Source organism: Talpa occidentalis, unplaced genomic scaffold, assembly GCF_014898055.3.
Source record: "Talpa occidentalis isolate TD23 unplaced genomic scaffold, MPIMG_talOcc4v2.1 talOcc4.8, whole genome shotgun sequence".
NCBI classification, from domain to species: Eukaryota; Metazoa; Chordata; class Mammalia; order Eulipotyphla; family Talpidae; genus Talpa; species Talpa occidentalis.
The window spans coordinates 44,681,124-44,707,526 of record NW_023605194.1 but is presented as its reverse complement, the minus strand read 5'-3'; the positions used below and the strand labels follow the sequence as shown (position 1 = coordinate 44,707,526).

The 26,403-nt window shown below is 48.7% G+C and overlaps 2 protein-coding genes across 2 annotated transcripts in view; one reads left to right on the top strand and one right to left on the bottom strand.

Annotated features, from left to right (window-relative positions):
• The window catches only part of LOC119233525 (core histone macro-H2A.2), a 40,937-nt gene extending 31,915 nt beyond the window's left edge, over positions 1 to 9,022 (top strand). Inside the window, exons 5-9 of the mRNA XM_054690046.1 lie at positions 904 to 1,014; positions 2,482 to 2,586; positions 3,994 to 4,078; positions 6,521 to 6,695; positions 8,213 to 9,022. Coding sequence (XP_054546021.1) covers positions 904 to 1,014; positions 2,482 to 2,586; positions 3,994 to 4,078; positions 6,521 to 6,695; positions 8,213 to 8,378 — 642 coding nt within the window. The 3' untranslated portion in view covers positions 8,379 to 9,022. The remainder of the gene's footprint in view (positions 1 to 903; positions 1,015 to 2,481; positions 2,587 to 3,993; positions 4,079 to 6,520; positions 6,696 to 8,212) is intronic.
• On the bottom strand, positions 8,980 to 18,141 carry AIFM2 (apoptosis inducing factor mitochondria associated 2). Its single transcript, XM_037495884.2, has 8 exons — positions 17,945 to 18,141; positions 17,183 to 17,298; positions 15,824 to 15,943; positions 14,985 to 15,077; positions 13,356 to 13,464; positions 12,245 to 12,397; positions 10,886 to 11,086; positions 8,980 to 10,607 (listed from the first exon to the last, which is right to left on the bottom strand). The coding sequence occupies exons 1-8, from the start codon at positions 18,123 to 18,125 to the stop codon at positions 10,456 to 10,458; spliced, it is 1,125 nt and encodes a 374-aa protein (XP_037351781.1). The 5' UTR covers positions 18,126 to 18,141; the 3' UTR covers positions 8,980 to 10,455.
• Positions 18,142 to 26,403: the final 8,262 nt, after the last annotated feature.

Sequence of the window (26,403 nt, the reverse complement as noted above, 5' to 3'; positions counted from 1 at the left end):
CCTCTCCTGTTTTGCCAGCTTCTCCCCTCAGCAGTGTATTTCAGTAGATCTGCCTGTTCTACTCTCCACTCTGTCTCTGGTGAATCCTCTCACCCACCACATCTCTGGCCTACACCCCAGATCTGGTATGCATAAATAAATAAATCTTTTTTAAAAAATGAATAAATAATTTAAAAAAACCCTCTAGTTTCCCATAGAGGGGTGCCTGAGTCCAGTTCATGAAAGATCAGGTGTTTGAGGATAGCCTGAAATGCTAAGTAGGTGCAGCTCAGAGGTGGACTCTCATAGGCTGACCAGTACACTAGCCACTAGCTACAAGTGGATATTTAAATATGAATTAAAATTAATTAAAGTTAAATCAAATTAAAAGTTAAATTTATTGGTTGCACTAGCCTCATTTCCAGTGCTCCATAGCACTGAGCAGCCCAGACGTGGAACATGTCTGCAGTCACAGACGGTTCCATTGGACAGTGCTGCTGCAGTGCTTGTCAAATTGTCATTCCACAGACCCCTTGATAACACGAAAGAGTGTGTAAGTGTTCACTCCACTGCCGCTGGGCCCGGGAAACCTGGGGGAGAAAGAAATCTGAGCAGTGTGCTGCAAAGGAGCACTCTTGCTCCTGAGGCCTGTCATCATAAGCTGAAGGTGTTGAAAAGAACACGAATACCACACCTGTGTCCAGGTTTGAGTGCCTGTGTTCAGGTACATGTGGATACCTTGAACACACTTTATTTGGGGCAGCACCCATTTCTTTCCCTCATATTACTGTCGAGAACAGCAAAACAATGCTTTACCCATTCCTTTCATATCCAAGTTGATAGTAGCCAGGGGAGAACGTAACAGAGCCACTTTGGACTTTTTCTGGATTATTTCCCATCTGTCCTTTTGATCTCTACCAACAGTCCAAACCAAAGGACAGCGATAAAGAAGGAACTTCAAATTCCACCTCTGAAGATGGGCCAGGGGATGGATTCACCATCTTGTCTTCTAAGAGCCTTGTTCTAGGGCAGAAGGTAATAAAGAGAACTGTAATGTGTGGCAGTAAAACACTATTGCATTTTTATAACCTACTGTTTACAAGCAATGATGCCTCCTCCAGCCCTTGCTCCCCTAATGTGACTTTCACTCTGGTCTTGAATTATTCATTTTTAAACTAAAGAGCCAAAACCATGTTGCATTATGAAAGTAAACTAGCTCTTTGGTGCTGACAGTTGTTCATGCTGACAATGGTCAGCCACAAGTATGTAGAGAGACTTTTTCTGGTTGGTAGATAGGATGGCCTTACTGGCTTTGCTGTGAATTCCCCATGCTCCAGTTACTTCTTACCCACCAAAAAAATCCATCGCTAACCTCTCAAACAGCCTTTGGGAGGGCCACCTGACATGGTTCAATGTAATTTATCAAAAAGAGAAAATAGAAATATATGTTTCCTGAATATCCCTGGTGCTAGAAATGAATTATTTGCCAATAATTCAGTCTCCTTGCCTTTCTCGACTTTAGAAAGAAAACAAACAGGGTCATACATTTGAACGGTCTCTGGCAGCACAACAGCCACCCAGTCAGACATGCAAATAATTCATTCCCACAAGCATAAAGTTTACAGAACAGACAATTTATCTACCAAGTCAACTGGGACTGAAACAAAATACACAAGGAAACAGTTAATCATATCTCTGGTAGCTGAAAGCTTGCAGCTGACAATACTACGAAGCGATTGGGAAGAACGTGTTAGAAGAACAGCATAAATGTGGCTGCTTTCTAAGTCATCACTGATGGGAGCAGGCAAGAAAAGAGGTGAAATTTATGTCCCCTCCAGGGGTGTCCATAGTTACACGATGATTAGCTTTGTCTCTCTTCTCTAGGGGAACATAAAGTTCTTGCTCACATGGGGGGCATACGCCCATGATGAATGCCCTCCACTCTACTCTGCCACCAGCACTGACATAGCACTTGCCTTTCCGAAGTATTGCCTGATGATTGGTCCCCAAAAGGCAGGATAGCAGACACAGGCAGATCAGAAGCCCAGAGCTTTGCTCAAGCTGATTGGCTCGTGGTTGGCTCCATGTCCCTACACCTGAGGATCCTTGCTACTCTGGGAAGAAGATGGGGTGCTGAGGGGAATAGAGAGAGCAAGTCTGGGGCTCCCCTTGCAGCAGCTAGTCAGAGACCATGTGACCACCACTGAAGCCACCCAGAGTGGGAGCGAAGGCTAAAGGGATAGGAAAGAAAAAGGAGAGGCAGTCCTGCTCCTACTCCTGAAGAACAGGCAGAAGTGTACCCTGCAGCAAACTCAGCTGAAAATTAAATCCACTAAGCTTGAGAGAGCCTGCTGGGAAACACCTGGAAAGCGGGGGTGGTGGCTCCATGTCTCTGTTGATATTCAGCGTAAATGATTGAGAATGAATAGATAGAGGTTAAATGGGAAGATTTTTCACAGGATTTGTTCCTTCCCCCATTCTCCATTTTTCTTCCTAATACAGCTGTCCCTGACCCAGAGTGACATCAGCCATATTGGCTCCATGAGAGTGGAGGGCATTGTCCATCCAACCACAGCCGAAATTGACCTCAAGGAAGATATAGGTAAGGTCCTGAGACTTTGGTAGAGGTGCCATTGGGTAAATAGTGACCTGTTCTGTCAAGTTCTTATGAAGTCAGTCATGGCCAAGTAGATATCCCTCAGCTTAGGATGCCATGTCAGACTCTTCCTTTGTGTGTGGTCAAATGGCAGCCGTGTAGACCTATTTCCCCTGCCTCTCAATGTGAACTTGTCTATGCCTTCAGATACCTGTCCCTCTCCCTGCTGATCTCCCTGTGATCCAGCAGATCCGCACTGGTGAGGGATCTGCGCACAGAATGGAGTCGTGGGGGCCCCGGGCACAGCCTATGATCACTGTTTCCAAATTGTATCACTGAGACCCACAGTAATGGAGACCACAGTAATGGAGAATGCCCTCCCAGTGGAATAGTCATTTGTCCCTACATGAGCTGCGGTGTAGTGTGGTTCTGAGTGGGGAGCAGGAGACACTCCCTAGCCTCTAGGGAGCCTCTTAGCTGAGTAATAACAAATACAATAACCAATAGCCATGTGTAGAGTTGAGACTTGCCATATCCAGATCACCAGATGCATGAGAAGATGAAAATATGTGAGGGGAAATTCCTCCCCTCCCGCCTAAAAGCAGTGCTCCTCTAAGTCTGGACAAAACAGCCATTTGTCACCTCAGAGGTACGAGAAGCCCCTGGGGCACATAGGCAGGGTTCCTGCTGACCAGATGGGGCGGGAGGTCTTACCCACTGCGGGACTTCCCCCGACCTCTCTGTGCGGAGCCTGAACTATTGAGAAGGGAGCTGACCTAACAGCAAAGGCCGAGGGATCTCCCAGCAGAAAGGTCCTTACAAATTAGCACTAGGCGGGGAACATGCTAGGCTGCCCTGAGCCAGTGCCTGTCCTTTGACCCCAGTGAGTTACAACAAATTGGTGGTGGTGAATTAGGAATGAGACCCCAGAGCTTTCCACCCAGAGGTTCCTCCTGAGCCATCTGTCACCTCAGGTCCGGGTTCCCATTGTGGCTGGCTCTCCAAGGGTGGCTCTGGCAACAGGTGGCAGGCTGCAGGGTCTGTGGGATGCCTCCAGAGTGGGTGCTGCCATCCAATCAAGACAGTGAATATAATCAACACAATACGGCCACTGAACACAGAACAGAACTCTAGATCCTCAATTTAAAAAAAAATCATTTTCAGAATTCATGTCATGAGATCACTTTATGCCCAAATGACTCCCTTAAACGGTCCTTTAAGAGAGTTTGCCAGAATCTAAATCCCAGGGACAGAAACCCAGAAACCCCTGCCTCCAGGGAAACTGGTTCAATTTCAGAGTTTGATTCGCACTTCTAAGCATGGTTTTTTTCCTCACCTTCTGAAAATATGTGGAGGTGCTAACTAGTTAGGTTAAGAACACTCACAATGAGTTGCTGTTGTTCTCCACCACAGGTAAGGCTTTGGAAAAGGCTGGGGGGAAAGAGTTCTTGGAAACAGTGAAGGAGCTGCGCAAATCCCAGGGTCCTTTGGAGGTTGCTGAAGGTAAGCGTGGAATCAGGCCCACCTTCCCAGCACCCACCTTCCTCTCCACAACTGCATGCTATACACATATTTTGTTCATAAAACAAACAGACCCTAACTAATCAAAAAGTTATTATAGCATTTCTCTGATCATTTGGGCAGTTCAAGTCAACTTGCATTTGATCACCCACAAGAATGGTCTGGAGTTTTAGGTAACTCTGTGTGTGTGTGTGTGAGTGTATGTGAGTGTGTGTGTGTGTGTGTGTGTGTAAGATACGTAAAAATCTACCATTGTAACATTACAGTTCAGTGGCATCCAACACACAAGCACATTTTTTTTTATGGAATAATTTTTTTTTTCCTTAAAGATTTATTTATTCATGCATACGAGAACCAGGGTACAGGCCAGATGCACGGGAGGGTGAGAGGATTCACCAGAGACAGAGTGGAGAACAGAGCAGGCAGACTGACTGAAATACACTGCCGAGGGGAGCAGCGGGTGAGACAGGAAATGTGGGATTCTTGCCGGCCAGCTGGGATCAAATCCACGCTATAGAGCCTGCACACAGCTTCACAGTGCTGTGCTCAACCACCTGCACCACCAGAGGAGGCCCCACAAGCACATTTATAATGTTGTTCAGCCATCACTACCATCTGAGTCCAGAACTCTTTTATCTGTTAACACCTTCAGCAGAAACCCCCCACCTGTTAAGTAGCCACACCCATCCCCAGCCCCTGGCACCCACCTATCTACTTTCTGTCACAAATCTGGACTTGGCTGTTCTGGACATTTCATCTAAACAGAGTCATACAATATGTAATCTTTTGTCTGACTTCTTTCACTTAATTTTTTTGAAGCTCACCCCTATCATATAGCATTGCTTCCTGCAGCCCCCAGACTCCGAGGTCAACAGGGACATCCTGCTTCTGGTACTTGGTTGTGGAGTCAACCAGTCAGGCCTGCGGCCTCCTTAGTGTTTATGCCAACAGATTCCCTTGCTCACTGTTCACTCACCAGACAGTCAGCACCCAGTCAGGCACCGGGAAGCAGGGTGCTGGCAGGCTTGCTGGGAGAGTATGGGGCTGCAGAGTGTCCCTTGCCTTTCACCTCCACCTGCCCAGCAAGTGCAGTCACGGTTCTCCATGAGTCTCTAGGAAACACTTCTTGTCAACTAGGTGGGCACCATATATTTCAAAAAAAATCTTTCAATCCCACCCCATACATGCTCCAGAAGGCGGCAGATACTCATGTGTTATAAACACTATTTTGGGCAGTCAGCATCTGTCCCCAGGGCCCTAGGCTTCCAGAGCCAGGTCACCTGAAGGGCCTGGGACCCAGTGGTAGCTGGTGCCGTGAGCCCCAGCTCCTCAAAGTGGTGGCTTAGGGTGCTGCGTGGGCCTGACAGAACCCTCCTCTGGGCATGATAGCCAGAGGGACCTCTCTCTGGCTCCTCAGCACCCAAAGTGCTTATCAGCTCTGTCTCTGTTAGGAGTGGGCTTGGGGGAGTAAAAAGCAAAGGTGGGGAATATGAACGTATTCAGCAGGCTGGCATAACTCCAGTCTGGAACACCTGCTCTCTGCAGGCTCCTCAGGCGTGTTCAAGACAACCCCCGTCCAAGGGGGTACAGGCAAAGGCAGGGCTTCCCAACTGAGAGAGTCCTCAAGTCACAGTCTGTTGAGCAGGATCTGGCTCTGTTAAAAGCTGAAAAGCCACTATGTGAGTTTCCTGTCGCTGCTGCCACAAATTACCACAAATGTGGTGGCTTCACACAACACAAATCTAGTCTGATGGAGTTCTGGAGGTGGAAGTCCACCTCAAGTGTGAATGCTGGTTGCTGGCAAGGCTGGCTCCTTCTCGGAGAGCCGCTGCTTGCCTCTCCCAGCTCTGGGCGGCCATGTTTTGGGCTCCTGGTGCACCACTCCAGGCCCTGCTTCCACCGGCATATCGCTTCTCCCGCCTTTGACCTGCTCGCCTCTCTGGCATAGGGAGTTACTCAGGGCTTCTCCAGATGGTCCACAACAATCTCCTCTTTTCAAAACCCTTCCCTGACCACAGACTTGTGCAAGGTCCCTTTTGTCATGTAAGGTGACATGCACGGGTTTCAGGGATTAGGAGATAGACATTTTGGGGAAGCCAGTCCTCAGCCTACCACAGCCACCAGCGGGGATTCTGAATGGACCCTTTGATTAGGCGCCATTGTCACTTGGCAGCCTCACCTGATGACTAGCTGGCAGACCAAATGGAAGCCTAGCACCGTCACATCAGGGTTTATCCAAAGCAATTCCAATACAGCTTCTGGTAAACATTCAGTCCCCATCAGAGGCAGGGCACAATGTCCAGACAACTTCTCTATGACTTCCTGGTGCCCCAGACCTCTAAGAGGCCCCAGGAGTTTCCATCCAACCCCTGCTAAGACAAAGTTGTAGGAAATAACCTGCGTCATTTCCCTCTCCTACCCCAGCTGCCGTCAGTCAATCCAGCGGACTCGCAGCCAAATTTGTCATCCACTGCCACATCCCTCAGTGGGGCTCCGACAAATGTGAAGAGCAGCTTGAAGAGACCATCAAAAATTGCCTGTCAGCGGCAGAGGACAAGAAGCTAAAGTCTGTGGCGTTCCCACCCTTCCCCAGCGGCAGGTAGGAGGTGGGTCTCCAGGAGGACAGGAGGGGTCCTGAGTTTATTCTTCCAGCCTACTCCCTGGGACTCAGCTGCTCCCCCACTTACTCATATCCACTCCAGCACCCCTACAAGACATAACCAGGGCTGCCACTGTACCCAAGCCCGTCAACCAGGTGACAGAACCAAGAAGGCCAGTTTCCATCCTTCAAAACACACAGGAAAAGACAGCTGTAGGGTGGAGTGGGAGGCAGAGTTCTCTTTGCAGCACCTGCCATGTTCAAAGCCCATCGCCTGCCAGCTGTGTGAACCAGGATCAGAAACACCAGGCCAGAAGGCCTTGGTCTGTGGTCCGGCAGCAGCACCCCCTGTTAGAATGTGGTGACCCCACCCCATGCATCTCTAGGGTACCCTGTGTCCCGGAAGGCAGGAGGGCCAGGAGGCTGAGGCTTTGTCAAGTGCCCCTGGAGAGATGAAAGACTCTCACTGAGGCTTTGCTTTGGAGGGTTAGAAAAATGACAGCTCTAATTGTCACTGACCCCAACAGGCACAGCAGCAGGTTTCAGGTAAATAATGAGTGTAGCTGTCCCCAACTGCAGCACAGCCTTCCCTCTGTGCTCATCACCAAAGCGAGTTATGGCTTTAATTTTGAACACCCTCTCTCTTGAGAGACACCCCTCTGTAACATAGATGTGTTTTACACTCTAAAGCCCTTCTGTTTGTAGCTGAATCACAGGAAGCTATGAGAGAAATATGAGGCCTAGCCTCCTGCTGTCATCCTGTCTCAACCTCACCACGCAGCTCTGGTCTCCAAGGCCCAGGCCCAGCAGCACTGCCAGCTGAATTCTTTACATAGCTGGGGCCACATGCCCTGCTGTGCTGGACTAGGACACACCATCCATGTGAGAAATATGAGGCAGACCCACCCTGCACCCGTCTAAGGGGGATTAGTGACTGGCCCCAAAGGACACTGTGGCTAGGTCCTCTTGAGGCTAGTTATTACCACCCGGCCGGGCAGGCAGTTCTGGCCTGGCCTTCTGGTGCTTGCTTGGGCCCTGACCAGAGTCATCCATGTTGAAATGACCTTGACACCTCCCTTTGCGTTACTGAGGACAGCTTGAAGGGCACAAAAGAGGAATTGTAAAAGCACTCTTTGCCCTTTAATGAGCAATGTTTGGCACAAAATCCAGTTATAAGGACCAAATCAAACCTCTATTTGCCTTTTTGAAGACCAAGTCTTCTAAATGCCATGTCAGTGGTGTTTTTAAAGCCCAGCTCAATTTGAGTGAGGACTTTCAAGCACAGGCACCGCTCACTGGCCAGTCCTATGACCTGGGCTAAAACCACTGGGCCTCCGAGTCAGTGTAGCACCTACACAGCAGGGACAGTGGCCACTCCCAGGCTGTCCCTTTGACAGGGCTCATAGGTGATCATGTGTGGACCAGAGGCAGACGGTGAGACCCCAGCTACAGGAACTGGGGCCCGGAGCCAGTTAAGGGCCCAGAGTGACGTCAGCTCTCCTTTTCCTTTGGCACAGAAATTGCTTCCCCAAACAGACCGCAGCCCAGGTGACCCTCAAAGCCATCTCGGCCCACTTTGATGACTCAAGCGCATCCTCGCTGAAGAATGTCTACTTCCTACTCTTCGACAGCGAAAGCATCGGCATCTACGTGCAGGAGATGGCCAAGCTGGACGCCAAGTAGCCGCCCCCGGCCAGCACTGCTCGCCAAGGGAATCCAAGGAGGAGCAAAGTGACAGCAGCAGTGGGGGGTTATTTTTTAAAAGAAGGGAGAAGGGTTGACAGCAGGGGAGCAGAGGGTGGCTGAAAAGGAAGCAGGTAGCAGAGGCTGCAAAGCAGTTCCTGCCCCCTTGACCCCCCAGGAGCCCTCTGCCTTTTTATATTCTGGTTAAAAAGAGCCTCAGTCCGTAATTAACCAGGTGTCCACCAGGGGTTTCTTTCCATGTGTTTTCTTCCTGTTGTTTTAAAACTTTTTTAAAAAAAAACAGACTTCGTTTTAGATTTATAGCATTGACTTTTACACACACACACGCACACACACACACACAAATCCTTTCAAAATTCTTTAACTCTTCTGTTTCTCCTTTTTTGCAAGGGAACAGGGCATACAAATGACTGGGCTTTGTTGGCTGGCTGTATTTGGAAATGGAGAAGAAAATCAGAAAGGCATCAACTGGGTGCTTTGCTTTTCTGTTTTAGTGCCCCCACCCCTACCCCTATATCTGTAACTACTCCTAAAAAAGGTTTTGCTTCAGGCTTTTTTTGGTTTGGTTTTGTTTTTTAAAGAAAAAGAAAACAAAAGAAAAAATAAAAGATCCAGTGTCTTTCTTATAACATATTCTTTTATTACCACATTTTCCTCTGTTTGGAAAGCCATGTCCCCATGGATAGATACTTCTAGAAAGTTATCAACAGAAGAGGCCCTATCACCAAAGGACTGAGGCTCCCTCAGTGCTAGGCCTCAGGTTAGGCAGCACCAGAGTGGCCTCATTTTGCAGGTACCAAGTGTGGTGCCTCATTGGCCTGGGCCCACAGGATGGGAGGCCTGGGCAAAATACAGGCCCCTGCCCGGACAGGACAGACTGAGAACCCCAGGGAGGCTGGTATCCAGGACTCTGGCAAGTACTTGGGTTGCCATCAAAAGTGGGGAGGGTGGGCAAAGGCAGTACCTGCATTTATTCAGATGAACTCATCAACCACCTCTGCGATAGAGATTTAAACTATGGGGTCCAAAACAGGCTCCCCCTCACCCCCCAATGGAAGTTCTCTCTGGAGTCATCTCTGTACCTTAGCTGAGCTGGTGATGGTCCACGTGGCTGGACCTCAAGGTAAGTGACATTGGGGTTAGCCTGGAAAGCCACAATGGTACCCCCAGGACCCTCCTCCCCACCCCCCAGCATCAACTAAAGTTCTGTCGCTTGCAGATTTGCCCATGACAGTGGCCTGGAAGCAAGTAGGGGTTCACCTGCTGGACGCCCCCCCATTCCCCAAATGTCAGTTCAATGGCAAGCCATCTCCACGGGCTGGCAGGCCAGTGCTAATCCCTATTAGTTTTGTGGAAACTCACTCTCTTGGGATGGACTAAGCAGGAAGGAAATTTTATATCCAACTCTTTTATCTTAAATGTAACCTATGGTATATAATCAGGACCTAAAGATAGAAATATAGAAAGTACCATGATGGTGAAAGACTGTAGGAATGAATAGTTTAAAATTAGTCTTCTATTAACAACATGGGTTTTGCAGGGGATGTATGCTTCCCCACCCCTGCACCTCTGCTGTGATAGGGGGGCCTGGGGTGCAGGCCATCTCTCCACAGCAGCTCCCATTCCTAGCAGGTCTCTGTGCAGGCTCCTTCAGACTCCTTCCTGCCCTAACACACAGGACATCAGCCACTGGGAGACCCAGCTCTCCTACTCTGAGAGCTCTGGATGGCACAAGCATGCACACACACATGCACACACACCACGTGCTCACACACATGCATCTAAGAGGAGCCTGGCTATAGAGAAGGGTGGCTGTGAACTCCCCAGGACCAAGTGACCCCTCTCTCTTTCTCTCCCTCCCTCCCTCCCTCTCTCTCTCTCTCTCTCTCTCTCTCTCTCTCTCTTTTGGTTTTAGATGGGTTGTTTCTGGTGAGTACATCATTGGCATCTTACTCCACAACAAGAGCATTTGCCCCTGGCACTTGTCAGGCAGGTGCCCTTCGTCAAGCGATCCAGTCACCTGGCCCCAGTGCCTTGGCTCCCAGCAGCCTCCCCATCAGGGTGGAGACTGCCTCATGGTTTTCCAACTTGTGGAGACGAACAGGTCCCGGCTCTTGGCCAGCCGAACCATGAGCCGCCCCACGTAGAAGCCACTAATCTGGCCCACACCATCGTTTCTCCCCATGGACAGCAGGAACGTCAGCCCACCTGTGGAGAAGAGACACCAATAAGCTAGAATCGTGCTTGCTCATTTGTGAGCCTGCTACTCCCAGAGTACAAAACCTTCCTGGGATCCTTCAGCCCCAGGGCAGGGAAATGCATGAGCTTTTCAGTGGGTAGAGTTCCTGATTCAGTTTCAAAGAGCTCTAGGGAAGTGCTTCTGTCACCAGTTGGTGAGGTGGTTCTAGCTGACAGTCATTTTAAAGACCCAAAAAGCTTCCACATATCTAGTCCCAACTCCTTTAAAATTGTGGGAACTGCCCTACCTGGCTTATAGGCCTTGAGGGGCCTCTGCTTCATGGAGTTGACGATGTTGGCCACGGCGATGTTGGCGTGGAGGCCTGCGTGATAGGCCATCTTGGGCTCCTTCACGTCAGCACAGTCACCAATGGCATAGACATTGCTGCAGCCCTCCACCTGGAAGTGCTCGTTCACCCTCACAGCCCCATTGCTGGCCAGTCGACTCTCTGCCAACAGAAACCAAGACCCCAAGGTGCCAGATTAAGGGACCTCCAGAACCAGGTGAAGATGAGCTCTGTGCTGGATAAGCCCCCCTTCCAAAGGCACATCCTCAAGAGGTGGGACCTGCCTAATTCATTTCCACCTTAAGTCGCCACTTCATTTTCTTGCAAAGAAAAAGTTACTAGAGCAGGGTGGGAGCTGGTTGGAAAGACGCCAGTGTCCTTTTATATATGCACAAAATTTTTCACAAGTCACCAGGATTAACAATGATTAATTCATGATGGTTAAGATATGACTTAGCTACATCCCTTTAGAATGTGCATCAGATTTTTTTTTAAATGTAGGAATTTCATAAATGATAAACTTTTCTTTTTAAGGGACTTTAAAAATATATATCTTCAAAAATAAAACATTAGAACAATCAGGTGTTAAATTCTGGATCTCTGTCACTATAATCTCTCACTCAAATCCCTACACATGGCTCAAATTAGCTTCCTTCTTCTGGAATTGGATCAGTCTTCCCTGTTGGACATAAAGCAGGACCTCCTTGTTCAGGAAGGGTTCTCGGGAATAAATGATGGGGATTTGGGGACCAGAAACCATGTGGACTGAGGAGGCTGCCCACTCACAGATGGAGGCCAACAGGCTACCTCCCCCAGCTCTTTCAGCTACTTAAACATTGAGCTTTGAAAACATGAGACCACATAATTGCTCCCGCTCCTCAAATGGTCATTCTATGTGCATGTGGCCAAACATTTGGACCAGGATTTGGGTAAAGCAGTGAACCTGTGAACAGAGAAAGGCCTGACCCTAACTTTCTTCTGCATCCGTGTACACAGAAAAGGAACAGAAAATGCATGTTTGATCTCTCTGAAACCTGTTCTCACTCCTCTCCACTAGGGGGCAGGCCCTGGTGTGGGACGATCCTTATCATTTTGGCCGCCTTGGGCTAAGTCAGCACAGGCAGAGCACAGGAAAGCACAGAGAAGGGACCCAAACCTACACTTCAAGTTCAATGTCATCAATCAGAAGAGACCAAAGGAGTTGCTGGAATGGAGTGGGGAGGCACTGACTTCTGGGCAGAGGCCTGCAGCGCCTACTCTGGTGGCTGGAAAGTAAGGAGACAGCCTGGGAAGTGGGCTGCGGCTGGACCTCCTGCTTACCGAAGGCACTGCGGTAGGCCGAGCTGTTGATCTTGATACCATTGCAGACAATCACCAGGTTGGTGGCCACCTCCGTGCCTTTGTCGGTCTGCACTTTGATGTATTCTCGATACTCATTGACAGGCAGCGCCTCCAGGTTGCTCACCCGCTCACCTGTCAAGGGAGGTACATGACCAGGAGGCCAGCAGAGGGTAGACACTCCACCCAGGCTGGGGCCCAAGCCAAGGCTGGCCTGGGGAAGGCCGGAGGCCATGGAAAGGCCTGGATCACTGCAGCCCAAGTAGGTTATTACTCCATCCCCCCTTTCCCTCCCGCGCCCCTCCCTGTCCATGCTGCTGCCCCAAGAATCACAAGCTGGACATCTGGCCCCAAGGGAGCCAATGGAAGGAAAGTTGCCAGGAACAGGAAGTGAGACTGAGTTTCCCAAGAAGTTCTTGGAAAAGATTTTTGAGGAAGACCTGAAACATCACTCCCCGTTGTCAGCCAAATGGCCCTGGCCAGGCAGGAGGTGCCCCCCCGCACATCACTGAAGTTGACAGCAAGACCTGCTCTCCTCACAGCCTGAGAGCTCACTGGACACATCGCCAGTTACAAGGAGACTGAGAGCCGGGAGGGGTTTTCATGGACATCCCCCCGCTCATTGTAAAAAGTGAGAAGAGGAAAGGAAACTCAACGAGCTGCATCATCACGCTGTCGGGATAAGAGCCCTCCTCCCTAACATGCTGGTGTTCCTTTCCATCCTGCTCTGGACAAAAGCCACACTCCCACCACCCTCAAAATACAGACTATTCTCTCACAGAGACATTATTGTTCCGGTGAAATCCTTCAACAAATAGCCAAGACCAACAGCACTGTGTCCAAAGCAATAGCCAGGCCCCTGCTGACTCCATGACACAGCAGTCCCTAAGCACCAGGGCATCTGCCCCGCCTGAGGACAGACACAACCCCCACTGGCCAAGGCTCCAGTGGGCTTTGAGGCTCAACCCCAGGACACACAGAGAGCTTGGGTTGGGCGTAGCACCCTCCTTAGTACCTGGGGGCAGGTACTAAGCCTCCGAGTCAAAGCTCACTGGGCCAGGGAGAGGAGTAGGCAGGCGGGACCCACACGTACTCAGCAGCAGCTGCACGCCTTTCCGGAGCAGGATCTCCTTCACTTCCTGCCGGACACAGGGCAGCAGCTCCTTGTCAGCCAGGGCCATTTGGGAGTGGATGAGAGTGACCTGGGGAAAGGGACCATAGGGCAGAGAAGGGGCCTTTGAGTCTCCTACTCAAGTGAAAAGGTTTAAAAACATGTCAACCTGCCCCCACCCCCACCCCCCAACTCCAGTTTACAAGTGAGGAAACTGAAGCTTCAGGGAGGTAATTTGCCCGATGCCTGAATCAGTGAGGGGCAAGCTGGACTTCAGCCCCATCTTCCAGCCTAGGACTCTTTCAACTCTGGCCCGCTGCCCTGGCCAGATGACCACCGGTAACTATGTTCCCCAAGTGACACCGCACCTAGGTTCATATGGGCAACCATTTTCCAGCACCCCTGGGCACTTTAATTATACAGCCTGTGTAGGAGCCGTTGCATTCCCACTACAAAGCAGGCTGACAGTTACGTTAAGGTTGGTCCTAAAATTGACGCTGCCAGGCACGTTGACTTGCTGCTGGGTCAGCTGGGGAATGGGGGCAGCAGCCTGAAATGATGCCAAAGTTGGGGGTTGAAATCTCATCCTGGATATTCACTCCTAAAGCCTTAGAAAGGCCTGGATCACTGTCTCACCCAAAGGAATTTTGTAACAATGAAATGAGAAAGTACACATAAAGCCCCTAACTCAGCACATGCTGAGTCCTTAACAAAGGGAGGTGACTATTATGTTACCCTTCTTTGACTACTAATTATAAACACATGGAAGATATACTGAGCCACTGACTACTTCAGACTGGTCTTTACCCCATAATTCAAATTAATAAACTTTTACATCAATCACTTATAATTTCCAACAATTTGTCAGAGAACATTCGTATCATTAAATTAACTCACATTGATCTTACTTTCCAAAACCAATCTGCCTTCCTCCAGGGAGAAAGAGCCATTCAGAGCCTCTCAGAGCTGATCTGGCATCAGCAGTAGGTTAGCTCTAAGCTGGAGGACCCCTAATTATGGCATATTACTCAGCCCTCAGCCTTTACTGCCTGCCAGGCTGTTTCCTTTCTCTCCAGGTGGGTTCTCTCTCCTCCACTGTTAGCAGGAAACGGGGTTACTCCCCCCAACACACACACATGGGCTGGGGACAGCACTGGCCAGTCCTCCCTCAGCACTGGCTATCAAGAGGCTATGCAGCAGATCCCCCCTTGTCTGGGGTAAAAGTTGTTGCCTCTTAAAGACCAAAGAGCCTCTAGTTGCCCCTGACAAAAAAAAAATCAGCTGAGGATGTCTTTGACCAAGCAAGTTGCCAGCAAGAAGAGGTAATCAAAGTCCTTAATTATATTACAGAAGCTGGGACACAGCAGGGACCCAGGGCTAAACTATTCTAAGGCCGTCTCTCTTGGGCTTGCACCTTCCTATAGAACCAGAGGCAGGCCCCTCACACCTGGCTCTGCAGGAAAAAGCCCCAGTGGACCAGGACTTGAGGGGACTCCCCAAGGCAGAGAGCAGGAACAACACACACTCCCACTTGATATTAATGGTGCTCCATTCCTCAGATAATGCAAAGAAGCCAACCTCTGGGAGTTCAAAGCCAAGGCGCTAGCCCACCTCTTTCTCGGGGTATTCTGTTTTAATCTCGGCTGCCATCTCCACGCCCGCAGAGCCGCCGCCTACCACGGTGATGAACTGTGAACGCTGCACCTGGGGAAGGAGGAAACACCAAGCACACCCTCAAATCCGCACTGCTGCCCACTTCACCCTGGGTTGGGAGAGCTCGTTGGCCAAAGAAGAGTAGACAACCCTTTCCAATTCAGGGCCCAAATGTGCTTCCTTGCGGCCAGGCACTTGCTGGGTATTTCCCTGCATTTGCCTCACTCCATTCTCACATTGGCCCCACAAGCAGGCATCACTACCAGCTCACCCTTCAGATGTCCCCGGCCCAGGTCTGAGTTTAGGCCAGATCCAACCCCCCACACTAGCGTCTGCCCATGGCTGTGCGAGAGGCTCCCAGGCTTCTCAGCTCTGCCGGAGAGACCTGGCCTCGTCTAGCCCCAGCACTTGCCTGAGGCTCCTTCTCTGGTCTCCACTCCTCATCTGCTCTGTGGGATCTGCAGCCAGTCCCACCCACCTCTTAGGATGGCTGTGAAAGCCGCCTGGGATCACAGATGGAGCCTGCTCCATAAAGCATAAAGCCCAGTGCAAGCAGGAGCCCAAGAGGGAGGTCGGAAACATGCTGATCGCTTCTTTAGAACCACATCCAGACTCCAATTTCAAGTCCAGAGGTCTCCTCCCAGGAGCCTTATCCTGGTAACTCTGCATATTTAAGTCTGCTCTCCCAGCCCCAAACACCTCCAGGTGGTCCTCCTGATACAGCCCCAGGCGTCCCACAGTTGTTCTGCTCCTCAGGGGTCACCTGGTCACCTCTGCCTCCTCAGCATGCAGCTCACCTGCTTCACCATGTCCTCGTAGGCCTGGATAGCGACCTGCTGGCTGGAAACGTGGTTAAACTTGCCCGGGAAGGGCCCAGTGCTGCCCGTGGCCAGGATAAGGTGTGAGAAGGGCAGGGCCTGGGAAGAACAAGGAAAAGAAAGGTGAGAGCCTGGCTGGGCTGCTGCACCCAATCTCAGGTTCTGTTGGAGGGGTGGGGAGAGGGTCTGCAGTCTGGGCATATGGCAGCATCCTTCTTTGAGGACAGCAACACCCGCACATCGGTTAGGCCAAGGGGTGGCACAGGAACCTGGGAAATGCCTAAGGAAGCTGATTTTCCCTCCTGCCAGAGGCATCCAATACAGAAACAGGAGGGCAAGCTCCCCACAGCAGGGTAGGTAAGTCGGGAACAGGAAACCACTGTGGGGAATAAGCAGGATTCTAGCTTCCAAGTGGAGTCACTTTACAAGCACCTAGGTATTTTAGAAAAAATGTTCCTCTGGCCTTGGAAGAGAAGAAAAGGAAGAAAGGGCGAGAGAGGGTAAGCGGAAGGGGAGAAGGGAGGGGTGGGGGGAGAGAGAGAGGGATATCTTGTTTGGATCCCACTCAGCCTGTGGAAGCAGGAGATGCCCTCGTGGGCCCTTCCGGGACTCTGAGACGCAAGCCCCAAACCATACACTAGGGGACTCTCAGTCATCTTTCCAACTGTGGGATTCTCCAGCCCTAAAATGATTTCAAGGAGGATTGGTTCACACTAAATTGCATTTTCACTGAAGACTCCATGTCCCCTTTCTCCAGTCCCCTCTTGGCTTACACAGGGGGCCAGGTTGGCGGGTGACCCTCAATGGGCTGGCAGCAGCTCACTGACAGAGCTCACGTCACCGTAGGTGTGTCCCAGGCGCCATGCCATGCCCCAGGGCTGAGGAGGGCAAAGGAGAGTGAAGAGAACCTTTACCCCACTGACATCTTGGTCGGGGACATGGGATCATGCGTGTCCTTTCATTCTAGACAGCAAGGAGAGTCCTCTGGTCTGGCCAGACACTGGCTTACGGAGTGTGGGTTCTGAGTTCAAATACTGACTGAGTCTCTTACCAGCTGGGGGATCGCGGGCAAGCCACTCAGCCTCTGGGTAAAGGGCTGCATGGTCACGAGGGGCTTTAGATCAGACTATGGGAGGCTTAAGGCAGTGCCTGGAGTACAAAGAGGCTCAAGAAGTGTCTAGCACCACACTTCCATGCTGCTGCGGTCAGGCATTTGCTGAGGACCCTGCCACCTGCCCAGCACCTCTCCTGGAGAGTCCCTCCAAGGTCTCGACACCCGCAGCCACACTTCCAGGCCTCTGAGCCCCACTAATGGACAGTCAGTGCCCCCGGCCTCACCTCGCCATCCTCCAGCCGCACCGTATGATTCTTCATGTCTATCTCGACCACCAGGCCCTGTCGGAAGTTTTCCTTGAAGGTCTCCGCATAGGAAATGAATGTCTTTTTGGCAAATCCTGAGGAATGGCCACAGAGGTCACAGTGTAAAGCTGGGCTGCCAACAGAAGGTCAGAACCTTTCCTAAGCTGCTTTCTAACAGGGGTGCACTTGGCCAAACAGCTGGGCCAGCAGCATACACAGGCTCCCCACTACCCTCTCAAGTGCAGGTCCGGGCCTCAGGTGCTCAGGGAAGCTCAAGCTCTCGCTTCTGGAGCTCTGTGCCATGATGGCCTAAGACCAATGACCTTAACGTTCCTTGGAATTTGTCTCATGTGGAATGTTGGCACCTGCCCTCAGTGGAGAAACCACCCCCAGACCCACAATGGTGACAACTCTCAAAATGAAAGCCCCCCAAAAAGACACCATTACCGGGCCTCCCTGGTGGCACAAGGGGTTAAGACACAACCTATGAAGCTATCCACAGCCACTGCAGCACGAGTTCATCCCCAGCAAGGGAGCTACCCACAGGGCACAGCAGACCTCGCCTGACTCGCCTGCTGCTCCCCTCACCAGTGTATTTCAGTCAATCTGCTTGTTTTGTTCCCCACCGTCTCTGTCTGGTGAATCCTCTCACTCCCCCTCCCACCCCCATACCTCTGGCCTATACCCCATCTCTTATATGCATAAATAAATAAAGTCTTAAAAAAAAAAAAAGACCATTACCACTCTCCACGGAGGCCCGGAGGGCGGCCACATTGTGATGGAAGGAGTCTTTCATGTCCACCATCATGAAGGGGATGTTCAGCGACTGCAGCTGGCTGGCGGCAGCAATCCCACCAAAGCCCCCGCCCACAACCACCACGTGCAGACTTCCTCCCGTGTCCACCGAGACCTGGGACCCCATCTTCAACCAGGCACTGCTGGGAGAGAAGGAGAGACCACATTAGAGACCCGAAGGCTAGGAGAGCAGGTGGGCCCGCAAAGAGAAAGATGTCCAATGCCAAGACTTGATGTTTTTAAATTCTGTGACTATATGCGTGAAATTCCAACTTTGTAAAATGTGGGTTTGCTTTTTTTGTTTGATACAGCAAAACTTGGTTTATTGACATTGTCATAGCATAGCGCCAGTTCACAAGAAATAATTCTTTTTTTTTATTTTCTTTTTTTTAAGATTTATTTATTTATACAAGAACTGGGGTACAGTCAGAGGCACAGGAGGGTGAGAGGATTCATCAGAGACAGAGCAGGGAGCAGAACAGGCAGATGGACCAAAGACACTGCTGAGGGGAGCAGCGGGTGAGACACAAGAGGTCTGCTTTGCCATGTGGATATCTCCCTGGCCAGCCGGGAATCGAATCCACACTGCAGAGGCTGCGGACAGCTTCACAGCGCTGCACTCAACCCACTGCGCCACCAGGGAGGTCCTCACAAGAAATTCTGCACATAAACAAGCCATACCTTAAAAAGTGCTTCTACTTTGCCCTCCTTGAATTTCCAGAAAATCTTCTTTGACTTCCCCATCTCACAGCAGAACATTCAGAAAGAGCAAGCTACAGTGTTATATTTTTTTTCATATTTATATGGAGATTCAAAATTTATGTTTACAAATGAACACTCTCATTTACCAGCAATTGTTCAGCGTCTACTTACTTATTTGCAAAAATGGAGATACCACCTGTATTAAGTAACTCCTATTTTGGTATGAGACCCAAGACTGTGTAAGAGATGGATTGATAAAGTTATGAAGCAAAATGGAAATGTAAATATTTTATAATATTATAAGGCTTTATGAGCGAAATGTTCTCACATTTCTAGGTGATGGTTCTGAATCTCTCTGTGGGGACTGCATGAAGAGAGGGCTCCTCCCAAGTCCAGTGAGATGAAGTAAAAGGTGACCAATTGTTCTATTTTTGCTTTGATATCAAGTCCATAAAATGAGGTTCTACACTTCTAAACTCATACATTAAAAGTGCCACCTACAATTTTTATTGTAAGCTAAGGTCTTTGCAAAATGCATAACTTGATTGAAAAATCACTATTGTGGGCCTCCCCGGTGGTGCAGCGGTTGAGCGCTGGGTTGCAAAGCTGCCCGCAGCGTCTGCGGCGCCGGTTCGATCCCCTGGCTGCTCCCCGGCCACCGGAGGAGGGTCCCACATGGCGCGCAGACCTCTCCTGCCGCCCGCTGCTCCCCTCAGCAGTGTACTTCGGTCCTTCTGCCTGCTCTGCTCCCCACTCTGGCTCTGGTGAATTCTCTCACCCTCCCGTGCTTCTGACTGTACCCAGTGCATGTATAAACAAAAACAAACAAACAAACAAATAAATAAATAAATAAGCATGCCTCTATTAAAAAAATAAATAAATAAATAAATAAAAATAAAAAAAAAGAAAAAAGAAAAATCACTATTGTAAAATAAGACTGTTCTTAAATTTAAAGTGTTGAAGAAAATCTAAATAACAGTGATTTGAGATTCACTAGCAGTCATTTTAAAGGATGAACAAGATGTACTTGAAAAGAAATGCTATATTATTTTCTTACTCCTCAAAACTCCCATTTTCATTCCATTTCTGACATACAGTTTGATCCTAATCTGTTTTTTTTTTCCTAAGGTCATTTATTGGTACCTTATCATCTCTGCAATAAAATTAAATATATAGAAAGACCATAAAAATTCTTGCCATGGTAAGCACCTCAGTGTAAAAGACAATGGATGAAACTACATTTTAAAATAATTACTAATAGTATGCAATTAATCAAAAAAATTTATAGTATGCATCTTGATAAATATTTATTAAAACATATCCATTTTTTAATCCAGTCAAAAAATGGGCAGAAGAGCTAAAAAGAAACTTCTCTGAAGAGGAAATGCAAATGGCCAACAGGCATATGAAAAAACGTTCAACATCACTTGTGATCAGGGAAATGCAAATCAAAACTACCATGAGATACCATCTTACACCAGTGAGAATGGCACATATTAAAAAAACTAGCAACAACAAATGTTGGCGAGGGTGTGGAGAAAAAGGAACTCTTCTGCACTGTTGGTGGGAGTGCAAACTGGTCCAACCACTGTGGAGAGCTGTGTGGAGATTTCTGGACCTAATAAACATAGAGCTTCCATATGATCCAGCAATTCCACTCCTAGGTATTTACCCAAAGGACACAGAAACATCAATTTCAAAGAGCACCTGCACCCCTATGTTTATAGCAGCACTATTTACAATAGCTAAGCTTTGGAAACAGCCCAAATGCCCAAAAATAGATGACTGGATCAAGAAGATGTGGTACATATATACCATGGAATATTACTCAGCGTTCAAAAAAGATAAACACATGCAATTTGCAGCAACATGGATGGCGCTGGAAGGGATCATGCTCAGCGAAATAAGCCAGAAAGAAAAAGAAAAATACCGGATGGTCTCACTCATAGCAGGAATCTAGAAAACTTAAATAAGGGACCAGGAAAATGAATAACTATAAGAAAGTGAAAATCAAAATCAACAAAAAACTATGAACCAGAGACACTCTATGGGGGTAGGGGGTGGGAGGGGAGGGATTGGGGTCAAAATAAGGGGGTTGCAATTGTATGGGGAATATAAAAATAAAATTTATTTAAAAAATAAATAAATAAAGTTCATGCTTTTAGTGAAAAAAAAAAAAATCCATTTTTTACATATGATTGTAAAAAATGTCTGAATGGTTTTACCTAGGTACAGGGACAAACTTGCTTGCTCATATGAGCAAACTGTGCGCCTACATGAAACAGGGTCCAGAATCAATTCTGAGAAACCTCATTTACTTAAGGAGTCCTGTTACATATATGCTGCTCAATGCTTTAATGCTGTTGGAGTGATATAATAACAGTAATCTAGCATCAAAAATCATTCCTAATGTTCTATAAGTTTATAACTCTGTCTTCCTGTAGTGTATTAAAAGCAAAGTGGAGACTGCCTCAATTACAAAAGAATATACCAACCTCCAGAGTTACCATCTCAACATCAACACAGTATTTTTAATAGTCTCTTTGTTTCGTTACCCAGAGATTTATACTTTAGGATTTGTTCCATATGATTCTGTATGTTTGAGAGATTTGGTGAGAGAGGCTTGTGATCACAAGAGGTAGGAACGAAATGGATCCAATTACAGACCTACTCAGATGGATCACTTTTGGGAAAGAATGCACAGGAAAATTTAAGATCACGATATTTTTTAAAATTATCTGTTCCAACACAGGCTTTGGGAAGTGGTCATGTATTCTAACAATTTTTGTAAAAGTCAATTAAATTCCAAAGGAACAAGGGGCATTAATTCCATCTCATCCACTACCCACGGAGCTCTTTTTTCCAAGACATCCACTATCATGAAGCTATCGAACCCTTGCAGACATAGTTCATGCACCTTGATTATTTTTTGCACACTTAACAAACAGTCCTGTGCTTTTTTTCCCCCCAATCAATATATCTATCCGCTTGACAACATACATTCATTGAATTCCTGCTCTCTTACATGCTTTGTACTATGGATCCTGTGGTCAGAGCATATACAGAAAAATATGGTGTCTGGCCTCATAAGACACATTTTGCAAACTCTATGGGCAAGGTGGATGGGGTGGATATGGAACGCTGGCAGGTGTGCAGGAAAAAGAAATGGTGGGCACACTTGTGGGGAACTGGCAAGCACAGACCACATTAAAGCAACCAAATAAAGTCCTTTAAGCACTGTGCTAAGCAAACACCAGGACTGGATTCTGCCCAGCCTGCAACTCACCAGCTTAAGGTCCAGGTCTAAGTAGGTCAATTAGCAGATTATGACAATCATCCTGAAAAACAGGGTGCAGAGTAACTAAGGCCCTGATGGTGGGGTGGGGCCATGTGGTGTGATCAGAGCTGGTGGGACATTCCTGGGACAGTGATGTATGTTGGGATTTCTAGGTGAAATGCCCCAGGAGTCAAGGCAGAGGGACAGATGTCTGCAGGCAGAAGAAACAGAGCTGGTTATGGACTTCGAAGGAAGGTCTGCTGGTAACAGAGGGGGGTTGAGGGAGCTGCAGTGGCCATGAAGCCTCCAGTCAAGGGGACAGGAGCAAGGTGCTGCTGGGTGCCGGGGTCGGGGCTACCATCCAAAAGCATGTGTGCAGAGAGTGGAGGCCAGGTCTTTAGTCCAACTGCACCCCAGGTTCACACTCACATGTGGACTAGGGAGCCTGAGCAGTTCCCAGCAAACTAAGAGCAAACCTTGGGTAAGTCCCTCAAGGAGCTCAAAGAAGGTTTGGCCCAGAGCTGGATACTGGAGGACATCGTAGCAGAGGATAGTGGAAGGCTGAACTACTAAGCACAGAGGCAAAAGGTGAAGGTAGCAAAAGTTTGCCTGGGAGAGGGTCTACCACGCTCACCCTCCAAAGGGCCTGGTGATGAGCTGCATCTGTCTGTAGGGAGGGGGAGGGCCAAGGAACTGGCCTGGGGCTGCAGCCGGGGGCCTTGTTCCCAGCCCAACTTAACTCCAGAGAGGGATCCTCATGGTCCAGGCCTCAGGGCTCTCTCGGGTGGGTTCCCAGCTCTCTGAGGAGGACTCAGACAGCTGAGATCTGGAGACCGGTGAGGGACTGTTGGGAGATGCCGATTGGGGACACCAAACAATCAAGCCTCCTCCTAGTTTGTGCCAGGTTTTAAGAAGAGGCAGAAATAAAAACAAACTGCCAGGAAAGAAACAAAGCTGGAACTGTACAAAAGGTAAAGTGGAGAAACGTGTTCTAGTCCCTCTGGGAACCCCGCCTCCTCCACCTTCTGCCTCAGGACAGCACCAGGGGAAGCTGGGAGCTGACTTCTCTGTCCTGCATCTTTTGTGTGGCCTAGGGCACAACTCTTCCCTCCCACGGCTGAACTACTAAGGGGGTAAACTCAATTTACCCCCTATAATAAGAGGAGGCTATGAAGGCCTGACCAGCTCTGATACCCTGAGATGTCCTTGCACATCATATTTCCAAGATATGGGGGCCCCAAGATGGTCCCATTATTTTTCCATACTTATGTGGGCAGCTTATGGATGGACTGCAGACTGTTCTCACTGGCATTCAAATGCCCACTGCTTGACTTCTTCCCTTGGGGAGGGAGAACCTGGGCAGGGGAGGGTAGATCTGGCACAGGAGACTGGAGGAGATTAGAGTTTCTCATTGGCTAAATGGTCCCAATGCACTGAGGCTTGTGCATTCCGTCATTTTTACCGATGAGGAAATTGAACTCTCGTCAGGGCTGGGAAAACGAAAATTTCTCCAGCAGCCAGTGCCAACTTCACTGCTCCAGGTCCTTAGAAAGGTCATCTAGAGCTGGTCCCTTTGAGTGAGTGTTTGTCAGGCTGAATCGGCCAACTGGGCCAGACTATCTCCTGGGGGTCAAGACCCAAGAGCCAAGGAAAGGTCAGGAGTGGCCACTATGAGCCAAGCAGCAACGGGGAACATGGGAGGGTGGGAATGAGGCAGGCTATGGCACACACACACACACACCCCCTCTGCCAGCCTGCCCTTGGAGAGGTCAAGGAGGCACCCAGGAGTTCTGATTCCAAGCCTGCTGGACACAGGCCCTACAGGGGCTACCCAGCTCTTGGGAGAAGGGGGCTCACTGTGAGTCAGGTTGCGATCAGGGGGAAGCACAAGTGGAGTCCATGAAAACAGCAGAAGCCAGAGGAACAGTGTAGCCAAGAAGACCAGTGGCAAGAAGGGAAGAGGTGAAGAACTCAGGGGAATGGTGGGGAGGCCAGGAGAGCGGGAGACTCAGAGGGCCTGTCATGCTAGAGCAGTGTTTAGACCCACATGCTCACCAGCTCTAACCACCAGCCCTACCCTGGATCCCTGGGAAAGAAGAAAAGTACAGCAACCCAAATGCAGGCTTCATGGGCAGTGGGTTGGCCAAAGGAGTTAGTCCCTGCTCCCCTGCCCACCAGAATTACCAACCATCTTCCTCAAAGAGCAAACCATGGAATCTTTCAACTAGACACACCTCTCAAGGGAGGTAAACTGTTTCTGTGGAATGGTAGGTCTAGGGCCTGAGGGAATAGCCAGGCCCATGAGGGCTGCCAGGGCTGGGCCAGGTGGGGGAGGTGCTTTTATAGCCAAGTCACTGCTTGAGACCTCTCCTGGAATCTGCTCTTCACTCTCCTCTACTGACCCTGACAGTCCCACTTGGGGAATTCGGTGCTGGCGACTCTCCTCAGCAGCCTCTCTTGTTGAAAAATCTGGACTCACTTACTCTCCACTGGTTCTGCCAGTGCCAATTTTTGCCTGAGTCCTAGGACCGCTGGACTCCCCTCCGCTCAGCCATGACCTCCTTTGCCAGACACACAAACCAAGGGCTTAAGCCTTGGAGCTGCTTTGCCAATCACATACCCTGTGAGTACTCATCATAATTCAATTGATGTTGAATTATGTTCTAATGTAGCAACAGTGCTGGGCAAACAGCTTCAATCAATGGGAGACTATGAGACACTCTACTGTATACCCATACCATGAAATCTTCTGGAGTCATTTTTCAGAAGGGATCATTTTTACATGAAAAAGTTTGTCCACGATTTGTCCACACCCATAAAACGTACATCAAGAGTAAAATGGGGCCTCCTCTGGTAGTGCACAGGTTGAGCGCTGGGCTGCGAAGCTGCCCACAGCCTCTGCAGTGCTGGTTCAATCCCCGGATGCCAGAGTGGGTCTCACATGGCGCGCAGACCGCTCCTGCTGCACTCGCTGCTCCCCTCAGCAGTGTATTTCATCTGTCTGTCTGTTCTGCTCTCCACTCTGGCTCTGGTGAATTCTCTCACCCTCCCGCACTTCTGACTGTACCCAGTGCTTGTATAAATAAATAAATAAATCTTAAAAAAAAAAAAAGAGTGAACTGTAATGTAAACTATGGTCTTTGGGGATTACGTGTCATTTTTACAGAAATAATAATGCTTTATAAACTGGGCAGACCTCCTATTATCTAATTTTTCTATTGAGACTAGTCATATAGTATAAAATTCACTTCTTTAAAGTGTCCAATAGTTTTTAGCACATTCTCAAGGTTATACAACTTTTACCATTATCTAATACCAGAATATTTCATCACCCCCTTAAAAAAAAATACCCATATATCCATTAGCATTTGCACACCCATTCCCTCCTGCCTCCAACTCTTGGCAACTACTAATCTTCATCCTGTCTCTATAGATTTGCCTGTTTCAGACCTTTTGAATCTGGCTTCTTTCACTTAGCATAATGTTTTCAAGATACACCCACGCTGTAGCACGTGTCAGTACTTCATTCCTTTTTATGGCTGAGTAATATTCCATCATATCCATAACTCACCTTTTATTTATACATGGGCATTTGGGGTGTTTACATTTTTTGGTTATTATGAATAATGTTCTGTGAACACATCTGTACAAGTTTTTGTATGAACATATATTTTTAATTTTCTTGACTCTAGACCTAGCAATGGAGGTGCTGTGTCTCATAATAACTCTATATTCAACTTTTTAAGGGCCTACTGAATCTACCATCTGATTTTGAAGATCTAAGTCAAGAGAGAAACCTAAATCTGCCTAGATTCAGGGATATAAGCATAAAACAAGCCCCAAGAGAACAAATCCCAAGTGTCCAGCAACTCCTAAGTAATTTTGAGTCTATCTGTTCCTCAACACACACACACACACGCACACACACACACACACACACACACAATCTGGTTTACACTCAAATTTTCTCAGTAAATTTTGTTTTCTCTCCCAAGGAGACCCATCATGATCCCAGGGAGTTTCTGCTCTAATAATACAGACGAGAGACCCTTAGGAAATACAACAACAAAAAAAATGAGTAAGTTACATTTATGCCAAAGCTGTTGAGAGGTCACCTCTCAGAAGACACACAGTAGAACCATGTGGGCTCTGCCTGAAACAAGGATGACGCCCCAATATTGCTTCACAGAGAACACAAACACATGCAGCTTATTGAGTCGTCACAGTTATGCTAGGGGTAGATTTCAACACAGACCTTTTTCTCAGCCATGTTTCCAGAATGGCAGCTATAATGTGACTCCAAGGAACAAGAACATCCCGTCGTCCACTTGGGAGAGAAGGGCAAGTGGTCTCGCTCACTGGACACCAGGGCCAGGCTGAGAGTGGGCATTCTGTGGCCAGGCGCCAGGGAACATGCCTCAGTATA